Source organism: Corvus moneduloides, chromosome 18, assembly GCF_009650955.1.
Source record: "Corvus moneduloides isolate bCorMon1 chromosome 18, bCorMon1.pri, whole genome shotgun sequence".
In the NCBI taxonomy this organism is placed as follows: Eukaryota; Metazoa; Chordata; class Aves; order Passeriformes; family Corvidae; genus Corvus; species Corvus moneduloides.
In genome coordinates this window covers 3,986,185-4,000,850 of record NC_045493.1, presented here as the reverse complement: position 1 = coordinate 4,000,850, position 14,666 = coordinate 3,986,185, and the positions used below count along the sequence as shown (strand labels likewise).

The 14,666-nt window shown below is 38.3% G+C and overlaps 1 protein-coding gene across 8 annotated transcripts in view; it reads left to right on the top strand.

The window, feature by feature from the left end:
• The window catches only part of CIT (citron rho-interacting serine/threonine kinase), a 68,932-nt gene that overhangs the window by 36,505 nt on the left and 17,761 nt on the right, over window positions 1–14,666 (top strand). For 7 of the 8 annotated variants that reach the window (XM_032128522.1, XM_032128520.1, XM_032128518.1 and 4 more), the window contains 6 exons: window positions 222–331; window positions 2,911–3,085; window positions 4,372–4,569; window positions 6,740–6,793; window positions 13,394–13,591; window positions 14,047–14,240. In XM_032128522.1, coding sequence (XP_031984413.1) covers window positions 222–331; window positions 2,911–3,085; window positions 4,372–4,569; window positions 6,740–6,793; window positions 13,394–13,591; window positions 14,047–14,240 — 929 coding nt within the window. The remainder of the gene's footprint in view (window positions 1–221; window positions 332–2,910; window positions 3,086–4,371; window positions 4,570–6,739; window positions 6,794–13,393; window positions 13,592–14,046; window positions 14,241–14,666) is intronic. The other variant, XM_032128521.1, reaches the window with a different exon arrangement.

Here is a 14,666-nt window from a genome sequence, read left to right as displayed (position 1 = left end):
TTTGTGCCTCGATAATATAATGGTTGCTTTTTCCTGACGTTAAAGCCATAGAAAGCAGTTGCAAATAGCTCCAGTAATTGCATCTGTGTTGCTCATTTTGGCCATTTGATCAGTTTTCTTTTAGCTCTTTTTGTTTCTGGAAAAAGTTCAGCCTTTTTTATAAACTTTATTTTTGTAACCGCTTGTGTTTGCAGTCTCAAAGGCTCATTGCTGTGTTTCAGATGATCAATGCAATGGATTCAAAGATCAGGTCACTGGAGCAGAGAATTGTGGAATTGTCTGAGGCCAACAAACTGGCAGCAAATAGCAGCCTCTTTACCCAGAGGAACATGTAAGTGTGAGAGCTGCTGTCACTGCTGAACAGGTCTCAGGAACATGACCTTAGAGCCTTTTCCAATTGAAATGATTCTCTGATTCACTGTATAAAATTGGTTCTTTTTTTGCAGGCCTGCTGTGCTCCCTGCTTGTTTTTCAGTGATAGCTTTTCAAAAATACGCTTTGTTCTTCAAACAGTTGTGGCTTGCTGTGTATTTTGTGTTTTCTCAAACACAACTGGGAAAATTGGTTTGTATTAGTGTTTACTTTGGAGCATTTCCTAAGGCAGGTGATTTGTGCAGGTTTGTCAAATATGTTAAATGAATACTAATAATTTTATGTCTAAAATACCCCTGGAGAAGCATACATTCCTTTTTTTAAACATAAATATTGCTAATAGATTTGTATTTTACTCAGTTCCCCTGACACATGATTTTGAAATTGAAAACATTTAAACAGCCTTCACTCATAAACTTTTCATCATGCCTTGATGGATGAGAAGACAAGGAAGAACACTAGATTTTTAAGCCAAGAATTTCTATGCATGTTTTTGAATTCAGATCCTTTTGTCTGCCCAAACTTTATTTTTCTTTGGATTTTAGCTGAGATTCCTTATCCTTACAATGTTTTTCCGTCAAAAATGACTTGGGGGTATTCTACTTCAAGTGTAGGAAAAAGCATGGATTGTTTGATACATCCTGCAGGGCAGGGCTAAAACAGTGTTTGCCCTTACTGAGTTCAGGGATTCACCAGTTTTAGCTGCACAAAGGTTTCAGTGTCCATCAGCTGCTGGATCCAACATCAGGTAGCGCCTTTGTGGGAAGCACTTGGATAGATTCGCCTATAATATTAAATAGAATCAGATAAGGACGAGTTTTGCCAAAGACTTGCTTTGGTTTTGTTCCTTTTCTGTGGTCATTATGCCTCCAGATATGTAATGGCTCCAATTTTCATTGCGTTTCAAATATCGTGCAAGTTATTTTAGCCTGAGCAGCCAAAAATATTCACAGAAATAACTGAGGAATGTAACTGTGTTGCTTAATGCTCCAGATGACCTCCTGTTAATCACCCAGGGAGTTTATTGAGGCAGCAAAAGCCATAACTTACCTTCAGTCTAAAATAAAACAGAAATGTCTCAAGGTGGAGCTGAGAAGTGTATGGAAGGTTGAGTGTCTCAGTCATGGGTGCTGAACTGAGTGTAAGGACTTAGCTGAGCTGGGAGCATCTTCTGGGAGCAGTATCCTTAACTGGAGAGCCACAGAAAACAAGAAAAACATACAATAATGTTTTAACATGCAATTTAAAATAGATTATGGAGAGACATTGTCAAATGATGAACTTTGCAGGGTTGGTAGGGGATAGTACAGAATTAGCAACATTTTGAAAGAAAATTGCTTAATTATGCATGCAGATAGTTAATGAATTTGTGCTTATTTTGTGAATTGGGCTGTTGAAAATGTATAAATTGTTGTTGGACTGCATTTTGAACCCACAAAAGCTGCAGCTAATCTGAGCGTGCATCAAGAGGAGAGCTAGTGATTAAACCCTTCAGAGGAGAGGGGAGCTCTGCAAGCTTTTGTTCCAGCAGTATCTGAGGAAACCAGTGATTGTCAGGTTCCTGAGAAGATAGCCCAGTAAACAGTAGGAAATGAAATAACACCATTTGACAGTTCTGGCTGACAATAATTTGTAGAGGTAAATTAAAAAATCAGAGAGGGTGAAAGGGTGGTTTTGCTTGCAATGCACAGAAATGTGAGTCAGAAGACTTAAGTTCTATTTTTAGTTTTGTTAAGTCTTCCTATTTGATCTTGGGCAACCCACTTAATTTCTCTGGGATAGGATTAATAACAGCTTCCCTCACAGTGAACTTCTTAAAATATTAATTCATTAATATATGTAGAGCTTTGTGAGTCTTCTAGTAGAAAGCACTTTATGAGGCAGAATTTTCCAATGCATAATAACATGATTCCAGGAACTATAAATAATGCAGAAAGACCCTATTTTTTTCTTTTGAGGCTGTCCATTTCAAATGGTAATAATTAATCATTGCCAACTCTCAAAATTCTTATGAGAACAAGTAATTATTTTTGTTCAGTTTGTGGATTAAGACTTTGATCACAGACAGCAAAGCTTCACTTCAGTGTAGGCCAAGTTCTATGTCCATTACAACTTTACAAAGCTCCCAACAAAACAACCCCCAACACACTACCCCCAATCCTAAAGCATGGGGTTCCTCTTATCTCATGGAAATACACTGAGAGAAAGTAACTCCTAGAATTTATTTTTCCCCTATAGAAAAACATGTAACAAGGAACTGATGAAATCAGAAGAATGAACTGTATCTTAAATACCATTATAGATTACCTTGTGCAAGGGTCATTTGTCTGTGCAACTTGCAAATACAGAATTTTAGTGCTCTGGGCATATGTTGATGAATATGCTAGTATTTTTATTTTTAGCTGGGATGTAGAATTTAAGCCATGAGCTTAAATGTTCTACTTCACAGGAAACTTGTGTTCTTCCTTACTTCACCCCAGTGGAAGTACATATCTTAAGGGCATTTCAGGTTTGTCACTTGTGCATTTCTCCTATCAGGAAAGCCCAAGAGGAGATGATTTCAGAACTCAGGCAACAGAAGTTCTACTTGGAAACACAAGCTGGAAAGTTGGAGGCCCAGAATCGAAAATTAGAAGAACAATTGGAAAAGATGAGTCACCAAGATCATACTGACAAGAACCGCCTGCTGGAGTTGGAGACACGGCTGAGAGAGGTGAAAACATGGCTCTAATCCCTCTCAACAAACTTTCTTAAATGTATTCCATTTTGTGTATTATAGTGAGAACTAGAAGTAACCTGTTGTAGTGGTATTTGAAAGTGTATTAATTTAGTTTGGTCTAACTACTTTTTTCCCCAAATAATGAAAAAAAAATTTTAAATTGCTCATTAAAAGGAGATAAAGGTAAGTGTTAAGGACTTGTCATCCTGAATCTGAGCTTTTAGATTATCTTGCTTTCTCAGAATTCTATTTATATGTTTGTTGGTACAATACCCTTATAAAATTGTCTGGGTAGAGAATAATAGGTCAGCCATGTACAATGACCAAACAGATAACCTGTAGCCTTAGAGTCTACAGCTTAGAAAGCAAAGGACACAACAGAATTGCTGTAAGAAAACAAGAACCTGCTGCTTCGTGCACCACTTTCAGAGTTTTCTGGAAAGAAAGCCTAACAGTAAGATGGAAATATACACTTTTAAAGATTTGTGAGCTGTCCTTCATTTTTAATTTTGTATTAACTAGTTTGGATCTACAAATTCTTCTCCAGTGTCAGTCCACTAATTTTCAGCTAAGGCTGAAATCTTGCCTTTAGCTAAAGTTGTTGGACAACCAACTTGTCCTTCTTTGGCCAGAGCTGACTGTAAGGTTTCTATCAGCCTTGTCACACATCTCCAGCACAACCGACAGATTCCCTTGGGATAGCAGGGAGCCTGAAGAAGGTGCTAAGGTTTGGAGTTGATTCTGAACACTGAGATCTGTTCTAGTTGTTAATTTCTTATCCATAGAGTGACATGTTTATCCTGTGTGTGCTGCAAGAAAACCTTCATCAGAAGCCATTCAGGTAAACCCCGAGGCAGATAAGCTGGTGGGTTTCTTTAAAAGGAATCTGAAGGGAAGACAAAGTATGAAAGTCAATTGCAAAATGTATGTAATGTATGCCAAATAAAGATCTTTAGAAACTCTTAGTTTCACTGAAGAAAGTTCATCACAAATTACTTCAACATTTTATATCAGTGTTTGATATGTTTGAGTTACAGCTGGAACTATTCTTGTGCCCTTCTTGTTTCAAAATGCCAGGTTGCTTTTCCCAAGAAACCCAGTAGATTTTACGGAGTAGACAAAGCTGTGTCCTTCGTTTCTCAGTGCCTTAAGCAATCTGTCAGGGTGTGATTTTGGGAATAGATATGGCAATGGCATCCTAAAGTGGGCTCTGAAATGAGACTACATTGCCTGTCACATCTTTGTAATTTACATTTGGATACTATTTTGTCTTTCTTCAGGTCAGTCTAGAGCATGAAGAACAAAAGCTGGAGCTCAAAAGGCAGCTGACAGAGCTGCAGCTGACCCTGCAGGAGCGGGAATCCCAGATCACTGGGCTGCAGGCTGCACGGACAGCCCTGGAGAACCAGCTCCGTGAGGCCAAGACTGAGCTGGAGGAGACAACAGCTGAGGCAGAGGAGGAGATTCAAGCCCTCACGGTGAGCCCTGAAACTTGTCCTGTGAGCTGCAGATACACATAGAATTATGTAGGCGCATGTTTCATAAAGAGGTTAAAAGGAAGTTATATGATTTAATTTTTAATTTTCAGAAATGGATATGAATTGTGCCTTTTGTTGATAGAGGCGTGAATAGCTAAAATGTCAAATTTTACCTTTAACCATATGGATACTTCCTGGTAATGGTTCATTGCTGCCAAAACTGACTGATGGCTTGTGGGAGCATTATTACTTTTGTTTTGAGGTGAAAGTTGCATCCGAAATTGGTATTGTTTATAGGAGTTTAACTCTGTGATTTACTTATTTAAATAGTAGCTCATGAGTTTGAAAGTACTTGATGGTCATAAATGTTTTGATGATTTTTTTTTTTTTTCCTATCAGTTACCCTGCTTTGAGGATACTTATTCAGGGGAAAAAAAAACCCACCAAATTGCTGGGGAGAGTGTTCTAACACATAATTTTATTCCAATGCTTGTTTTATTAAAAATTGTCATGTGTGCTTTGCAGTCTGGTGAGGTGTATGAGTGATAGAAAGGGAAAAAAAAGTTCAAGTCCTGCCACCCTCTTCCACCCCAACCTCCTGTAAATGGAGTTCTAGATTATATGCTGCTGGTTGCTGTCTCTTGAGCACAAAAAGATGCTTTCAAACTGTTTGATTCTAAGAAATATTTCCGTCACTAAAGATTCCCAAGGTTATGGGGTAGAGTTTGACCCGCTACCAGCTAACCCCCCCTTGAGCAGCAGCCTTTAATGGCCTTCAAATCCTGTGATTTGGAAGTGTTGAAAACTGTGCATTCGTGCTCCAGTGACATTTAATCAAAGAACTGTTCCAAATATTGCTGCCATTGCTGGTTTTTGGAAGGGGAGGTGGGCTCAGCTGACATGGGTGCTGATGCTTTGGGTAGATGAATGGCAGAACCATTCCCTCAGTTCTGAAGTGGGCACAGGCTGGGCAAGTGCAGCAACAGCATCAAGACCTAAGAATAACTGAATAGAAATGGCACTGGGTTCCTTTTGCTCAGAACTGAGGCAGTCCCTTCCCAGCTGAAAGCTTTGCATAACAACCAATATCACTGCCAGGGGCTGGCAATGCGCTTGAGATCTTTACCCAGCAGTGAAATAGATGAATATTTGTGACCTGTGTTCACTCAGTTATTGCTCCAGTTAATGGGGCAAACTGGTAGTGCTGGACCAGCTGCTGTAAGACAGTCCAGCTTAGTGGGCTTGGGACTATTCCTGTCATGGAGTTTTTCACAAGCTTTTATTTCTCACATTGCCTGTTGTGGTAAGATAGCTTTAAAGCTCCCATATTTGACTTCTGCTGAACATTTTTTTTCCTGTTTAGTCTCTTGGCTCTAAGGAAAATGTTCTGAATGAGGAAAAGTGGCTGGATGTGCTTGAGCACTAACCTTTCGTTTGTTTAATTTTCAGATAGCACATGACATTAGACACTTGTTAAATCACTTTGAATTTTGAGAGAGGCCATGAGGCTGAAACAAGAACGTTTTGCTTTGTCATGCTTTGCTTGTAAATTGGGAGATAAAATGGTACATGCAATACTGCATTCTTTAAAATGAGTGTTTGAACTTTTCTGTACTTTGGATGCTGTCCTCCAAAGAATTGATTATTATGTTTTATCACTGCTTTTTAGAGAGGCTCGGGCTTAAATGGGGCTTAATGGTAGGATTCAGGTAGATTGGCAGAGCTGTTTGGGGTAGCTTGCATTATACATCATTATAGTTTTTCTTTGCAAGCATTAAATTGTATGCAGTATTTATTTTCTATGAAACACCAATCTGGATATGGAAGTAAAACCAACTCAAATTAAAATGTCAAGAATGTAAAAACTTAACATGAGATCAACAAGTCTTCTGGTGACCATTTCAGATGGAACCTGTTACATAATTCCATTCTTGAGCTTGTACATTTTCCTAAAGCAGTTCCAGAGTTGGGAGCATAAGCGCATTTTGATTAAGTAGGATGGGACTTTTGCTAACCAGTTCTTTGCCACTGCAAGGTGCTTTCATAGCCTGCAGCATCTGCCTTGAAACTTTGCTTGCCAGTAGGTTGTTCTGCAGTTTGTTTAGCAACAGCTGTTGGATTCGAATTCTAATGTATGAAAAATTGATGATTAACTTCTTACCTCCTTTAGGCACATAGAGATGAAATCCAGCGTAAATTTGAAGCCCTTCGTAATAGCTGCACAGTGAGTATTAAATACAGATCATTGAATTATTTTGAAATTAAGGATAATGAAACAAACAATTTCCTCATTTAATCCTTGATGACACTGGTTCCTAATGTGGACTTTTGGCTTCAAGGTGCTAGTAGGAGCTGGATGGATTGGATTTCTTTTAGGTTTCAGGTAAACCTCAATTTTGAGGTTTTAGTCTGATCATGAAATTGTCATTATTCTTCTTTTTGGAGAAGAAAGTAAATTAAAATATCTCATTGCAGTGCAGCTAATAAGAATGGTGTAGCAGCTGCAAAAAATGACTATAGGTGAAGATCTTTTCTGCTCACAAGAAGAAAAGATCTACCTGTCCAAATCCTGAGCTGCATTGTAGATCTAGGCCAGAGTGGGTTTTAAGTAGGACTTTTCTGGTCTCTTCAAACAGTGTTCATGTTAAGGTTCCAAATAATGCATTGACACACAGCAGAGAGAACTCCAGGATCTGAATTTTTACCTTCTGTTGTTTGAGATCTTTGACAGGTTTTCAGATTTATTTCATCAGTCCAGGACAGATGTCCAAGGGCTTTGTCTATCCAGAGGGATTCTTGCAGTTTAACACTATCTTCACACTTGCTTTTGGTGGCTAGTGGAGAGTATCTGCCTTCCAGTGACATGAATTATACAAGTGTTGGATAAGGACCACAGTCCTCTAGGTCAGCAGTGATTATAAATTATTCTGGGCTTTTTCTCTCTAGCCCACACTGTAAGCAGGGCTTAATTGCTAGGACTTCTTATCTTTATTGTTTCTCTGCTTCCAGTGATTTCCTCAAATGTAATTTTTCATACTGTAGAAGTAAGTCTCTAATGTATAAATTTTCATCTTTTAAAATACCTTCTCAGCATGGGAGTCATTCTGTTTTCCTCTCTTGCTCTTTAGCACTAAGCAAGGGACTTCTTCTGGTCATAGAATATCTCCATATGAAGAAGTAAGGAAGTAGAGCTTTCCAAACTGTTTTAACCTCTGTCTAAAAGAAATCCTACACAAGAAACCTCACTTTCTGTTCCCTTCCTCATTTTCTTAGATTGAACGTTTAGCTCCCTATGTATCATCATATATCTTACATCCAGAGCTACCTTCTTTTGGTCTGTATCTTGCCCTTCATTCAGAATGATAGCTCTCTGTGAAAACACTTTTGTGATCTCCATGCAGGCAAAAACAGGTGTGGAAACTCTGTGGCTTCTGTTCACTCATTATCCAGTGACACTTCAGCTTCGAGTGTGGGGAACAAGCTCCAGCAGTGAAGAATGACCCATAACATTTCCAGAATGTCAAGAGCTTCAAAGGACTTGTAAAAGTGTTGTGCATTGTAAGCCCTTCAGTGGGATAAGTGGGATCAGACATCCTCATCAATAAGAAATTAATTAAATAGTTCCTAAATGAATAATACATGCTCATTATATACTCTCTTTCCAGCCCTGGAGAATGCATGTATAATTTAATTGACCGTGGACAGATACTTTCATGTTGTGTGTTATGACTGCTCCTGGCTGTCCATCCTGCCTGAGGAATGAGGAAATCAGGGCAATCTTCTATGTCCAGTGAGGGTCAAGAAATGCTAATTACAGTGCTTTCACCAGATGTTTCAAACTAATTTTTATCTGATGGTACCAGTAGGATGCAGGCTGTGCTTTTTGGTGACCGTGTGATTCCACTTGAAGGTGATTAGAATTTACACTCCTTTTAAAATCCAACAACGCTTCAAGGGAATAATTGTAATGTGCTGCTACTTACACAGCATGATAAAGAACGGATTTATTCTTTCAGGAAGCTCTCAAGAGAGATCCTTTTTAAGCTGACACAAACTCCTTGAACTAGCCTGGCAAACTTTGGTAGGGAATTACTTTTTATTTGATTTTATTGAGAAGCCTCAAACAGCGTAAGAATTATGAAAATAAGATTAGACAGGAAAAAAATATTGAAAAATTGAATTACTTCTGTACTTTTGTGGTCTTCAAAAGATAAATAAAAATACTTAATCTACTTTCTTTGGTATTGTTCCTGTTTCTCTAGCTTCACAAAGGTCACAGCTTCTGATTGTAGAGAAGGCTGTGTCTGCTTTCCCTGTATCGTCATTGCACACTTGTTCTTCCTTTTGCCGAGGCCTCTGCCCAAGGAGGCATTTTTTTAGGTTCTCCTGTTTTGTGCTTTCTCTGTCACTCAGTTGTGCAAGAAATAATAGGATACATAATTACAACAACAATTGTAACTTGTGGTACCTGCTATACACACACATGCTCCTGGGCACACACAGAGTCGTATTTTATCACAATCTTCACACAATGATAGCTCATCCAGCAGATCTGTGAGGGAGAAGAACTAGTTCCCTACATTTATTCTATGAAATATATAGTCCATTTGAGTGTTACAAGTATTTTCCAGGCAATCAAAGAAAGATCTAGAAATAAAAGGTGTTCTTAAACAGGAAAATTTACACATTTGTCAGTTGTTTCCAGATGCCTCTGAACTATGGCTTGTTCTCAGATCACCAAGATGTTTAAAGTTAAAAATACAACTAAGTTATCTAAATAATAATAGAATTGCTTCCAAAAGAAAACTTCCAGTAAGCAGGCAGTAAAGTCTTTAAATATTTAGCAGGAAATAGTCTTATAAAATCTTTGCACTCAGCTTAGTAAAATACTAGAGAACCACCATCTGAATCTTCTGCGACCTAGGACAGTAACACAGGGGCTGGGTGTTTTAATCCTGGGTTGGTGTGGGAAGGAGAAGAATGCAGTCTGGGCAGTGTCCTACTACTCTGCAGCTCCTAATGTCCCTCAAGATAAACCGTGATGAGTTTTTGTGTTTAAGGTGTGTTTCAAGGCACAGATGTTGTCTGACTATGGAAAGGGGAGGAAAGTGTTCTGTATTGTTGGAACAGGTAGAGATACAATCTATCTGCAGCCCTATTTGAGAGCCTGGGCCTCTCAGTGTTGGGATTTCTCTGCCTGAAAAGCTTTGTCTCAGAGAGTAGGTAAAGACAAAAGGAGTCTTATGTCTGCTCTCACTTCCCCCTCACAATAATTTGGGGCTCAGAGACAGCTTTGTCTTGTTTCCTGTTTACTTCTGACAGGTAGCTTTCTGGTAAGGATTAGTGGGGATGGGGAGGAGTGGAAATGGATAGAGCAAAACTATTAGTCTGGAATTACATTAAACTCCAAATAACACACTGCTGATAGCATCCCAAAACAGTTGCCCTTGCTGTGTCCTAGGATCTTTCTGTATGTTTGTTGGTGGCATCTGAGAACTGAGACACCTTTGTGAAGGAATAGGGTATGGAGAAGTTTGCAATCTGCAGTTACTAGTATATAAGTAAAACTCCTTTATTTTCTCCTTTTCTTCATTGTTGTGCCTGTGGTTTTGATATGTGGAGCATATGTGGATTAAATTCAGTGCATTTTGTCTGGTATGCAAACCAAATCATCATGGCCCTGATTGTTTGTTGCTCTGATATTTTATTTGGTCCATGGCTGGACAGGTTTGTAGGATTGGGGTAACAGCTGTGAATCTGCTCAGTCTCACTAGAGGAATACTTTGCTTTCCTCAGACTATTCAGTGGGGAGTGAATTATGCTGGATATGGTCCCTTCTACTGAGGAGCCGCTATGCTTGGATTGCTCTGCAGCATTTAAAAATGAGATACAATCCTCTGCATCAGTATAAAATAAGCTGTGTGCTTAGATGTGGTGTGCAGTGAACAATTTGTGTAGTTAGATGATATCTCTGTTTTATGGATTACTTGTGATGAAGATGTACATGAATAGAAAATTCCAGTTGCTCTGTGAATGGTGATACAGTGGCTGTCTAGATGGTCTAGAATTGCTTTTCCAAGGTTTCAAGTGTTTGGTTAATTTTATAAACTTAAAATGTGAAGATTTTTCTAATTATATTATGGGTTTCTAAAGGATATAATAGTATTTTCTTACTGACTTTCATTTAATATACTTCACATTTACCTCAGAATAGCTCAGGGTTGGTTGGTTTGTTTTGGGTTTTTTGGGGCTTTTTTTTGCCTGGGGATTTCCTTAACTGAAAAGAAAAATATCTAAAGCTATTAACTCTTTCCAGGTACAGGATTCTGGTAGAGGTTGTATGTATGTATGCCTAAGACAACATTTCCAAATAAGTGTGGGCTTTTTTTGATCTGTGTTTTCTTTTTTGTTGATCCCCAGGACAGGTATTTATATCGCACCACATCCCATTTTCCTGTGTCAGTATTACCCATTACTCTTTAGGCTTTATAGTGTTAATAAACTCTCTAATCCTGTTGGGTTATACATAGCTGTAGATAGCTATTGGATGTGTTAACAAGTATCCCCTTTCCCCATGAAAAACGGAAGATTGTACCAAGAGGAACAAATTTTCTCTTACTAAAAAATAAATTAAATCTATCAATCTAGATTACATTATATAGATTATAATATATTTGGAATTTAAGACAAGGCGTTTTGGAATTGTCAGTAAATACAGTGTTAGAAGAAGGAAAAAGATCATGTCACATCTTCTGGAACCCTTCTTTCTTAACTGCTTTGTTGTTTGTCTGAAGTTTTCCAGAAATATCCTGCTAGGTAAAATGTAGCAGTGAAATATAATATGATCTGGTTTAATTTTACTTGTATTCAGGGAAAGAAGTCAAAATCTCAGAACATAGAATAAAAGGAAATGGGAGCGTAACTTCCAGCCCTTAAGGAATAAAGTCAATTTGAAATACAGCCAGTTTTAATAATTAATTAAGTAGTTGGACATATTAACTCTGCATATTACTTTATCCATTTTGTGTTTCCCCCATCTCTGCTTTCTTGTATTTCAAAACTAGCTTAATATTTTTTTAATTGACATTACTTGTATATAAAATAGATGTGGAAGAAACCATAAATGTGTAAAGTATATCTTGAAACTGCCTAGATACATGGTGTGGTTAAACATAAAATTAAAACAAGTGGAAGAAAAAGTGAGTTTCTTATCTGGCAGTTAGTAGAGATCTCAGCTGTTGTGAGAGCAGTAGGTAAAACACTGTAAAAACAAATGTTCTTTTGCTCCTTCTTGTTTGTATAAACATATCTAAGTTCTTATTTCTGTAGCAATATAGGCACTAACATGTCCTTATGACACAGGCTGCCCTCTCTGAAAGCTTGATGCAAACAATGCAGAACAAAATGTGTGTTTTGAACAAGGCAGTGAGAGTGCTCAGAAACAAACACATTTTCAGATTTCTTTAGAAATGTTGTGTTCTGAAGTGTGAATCGTCTTGATTTGACCCTGAACATATGGGTGACAGGAACTCCCCTTCACCCAGCAGGGAGTAATGGCTTTTTCTGCTCACAGTTTAAAAACCAAATACTGTTAATTTAGCTCTAGGAGAGGCATGTTAAAAGGCTGCCAAAATATGCGTTACGGATTCTTCAAAAAGAAACGGTTGTCATCTTTCCAGAGAGCTGAGAAGAGCCATGTGCTCTATCCTCTACTGCTTTAGATATTTAAGTCCTTGGCTAGTGTAGGAAATTGGAACATTTAAATTTGAATGTGTGGCCAACTGTGCTCTGAGATTTTTTTTTTTCCCCATTTAATGAAGTATCCTATTCACTTTTCTTTGACATCCAGGTAAAAGAGCCTCTAGAACATATTTTTAAGGGTTGAATGTGAATTGTATAGAGTTTACCAGTTTCTGAAATTCTTTATATTAAGCTGATTTCAAGATTATACTGAGGTTTCTTTCTCTTCTGTTGTGGTGATATTGGTTTTGAGTTAGGAGGAGGTACATATTCATCCACCCAGTGTTCAGGCCTTTCATTCATAAAAACCAACTATGAAAATGGCCCACTGTTGTTTATATTTGTCTTTAAATTGGAGGGGACTGTGGTTTAAAGCATTTAGTGTAATGCTCTTCTGATTAAACAAATATATGCTCCCATTTTGGCAAAGACCTTGTTGAGTTTTTGCTTTTCACTGATTTTCCGTGTTGTGTTCCCACACTGGTTTCTTCCCTCATGTGTCCCCAGCTGCCATCCATAACACTGTTACTTTCATAGAATGCATTTCTTAATATTTTTCTGCCTTTCCTGGTTACACCCAGTGTTACATGTAATAATATAAGCAATTCCCAGGGATATCCATCAGGTTGCACTGCCTCCATTGCACCTCTTGGTCTGTTTTCTTCAATACCACACTTTGAAAGCCTTTCTGAGACTAATTAGCCCCATTGTGCTTAGGGGAGATTGAGGCAAAAAAAGGTAAAGTGCTTTGGCAAAAGGTCTCTGTAAGTCAGCAGCAGAGCTGAGAATCCAGTCAGAACTCCTGGCTCCCAATCCAGTGCTTTAGCTATGATAGGTCTCTCAAATAATAAATTACATTGCAGCATATTTATGCTCTGAACCAGATTTTAAAAAAGCTGTTTTCTCTAAGACACAAAACTCTACTCCTAATCCAAGCACATTCCTATGCACAAATATCTACCACTATAATACTGCTTTTGTTTAAATTAGAAAGAATGTAAAAGCTTGGCAATAAGTAATTCTGTGTGAGAACACTTTTTCAAAAACCTGTGCTCACTCACAAGTAATTTATTTTTATTTCTAGGTGATTTCAGATTTGGAAGAGCAGCTGAACCAGCTCACTGAAGACAATGCAGAGCTGAACAACCAGAATTTCTTCCTGTCCAAACAACTCGACGAGGCCTCAGGGGCCAGTGACGAGGTTGTCCAGTTGCGGAGTGAAGTTGATCATCTCCGCCGAGAGATAACTGAGAGGGAGATGCAGCTGACCAGCCAGAAACAAGTAAGGCTCTCTAAGCCTAAGTCGGGAGCTTTTTGGGGGAGCTGGCAAAAATTCCTTTTACATCTGGAAACTCATAACATATGGTGATGCTGCTGGGGGCAGTGGCACTTAAGCCTTCCTTCCCAGGGCAGTTGAGTGAATGGAAACATTTGGTATTTCCCATCATGTTTTTACACAATTTTATTGAGAAATCTTGCACTCTGAAGGCATTGTAATTTAGAATTACTCATTTTAATTTTGTGACTCTGGAAATCTCAAAATGTTCATAATGAGATTGACCTGACATTATCGGCGATCACAAGTGAATGTACGGGAGCCTTGAAGTAAACAGGCTGTGATTTCCCAGCTCCTGTTTGCCGCCGATTTGCATGTACTGTAATTGAAATAGTAAGGCTGAAGCTGAAAGTGCACGCTTGATGTGGGATGTGAGAATTGATAGGAGGATTTATTTTTAGACTATGGAGGCCTTGAAGACAACATGCACGATGCTGGAAGAACAAGTAATGGACTTGGAGGCCCTGAATGATGAACTCCTGGAGAAAGAGCGCCAGTGGGAAGCATGGAGAAATGTTCTAGGGGATGAGAAGTCCCAGTTTGAATGTCGAGTTAGAGAGTTGCAGAGGATGCTGGATACTGAGAAACAGAGCAGGTCTCTCTCCCTTCCTTCCCTTTTATTAACGTTTATGAAAATGCTCTATAGAAGCTAGTACAAAAATTATATTTAGCATAGGATATGGGAGTTGGAGCTAAATATAAAATCTTGTGAGGTAGTTCTAAAAATGGTTTATTAGTTAATAGTCATCTCTGATATTGTTCCTTTTGTTTCTGTGCAAGTGAACAATTCAATGGGAGTGGTATTTGTAATTTATAAAATGTCTTGATTTATTATCTTCTATTTTATTTTATGGAAAAATAGTCTTTGCTCCTGACTGTTCCTGTGGGGTCTTGAAATTTTTAAGGTTGTAGTTCTAGCAGGGGCAGGAACAGGGTTATATAATATAAAAGTGTTGCAGCAAACAGTCTGGCTTTCTAAAGAAACATCTTGAATTTGAGGCAACCTATGAAAGAGTTATTG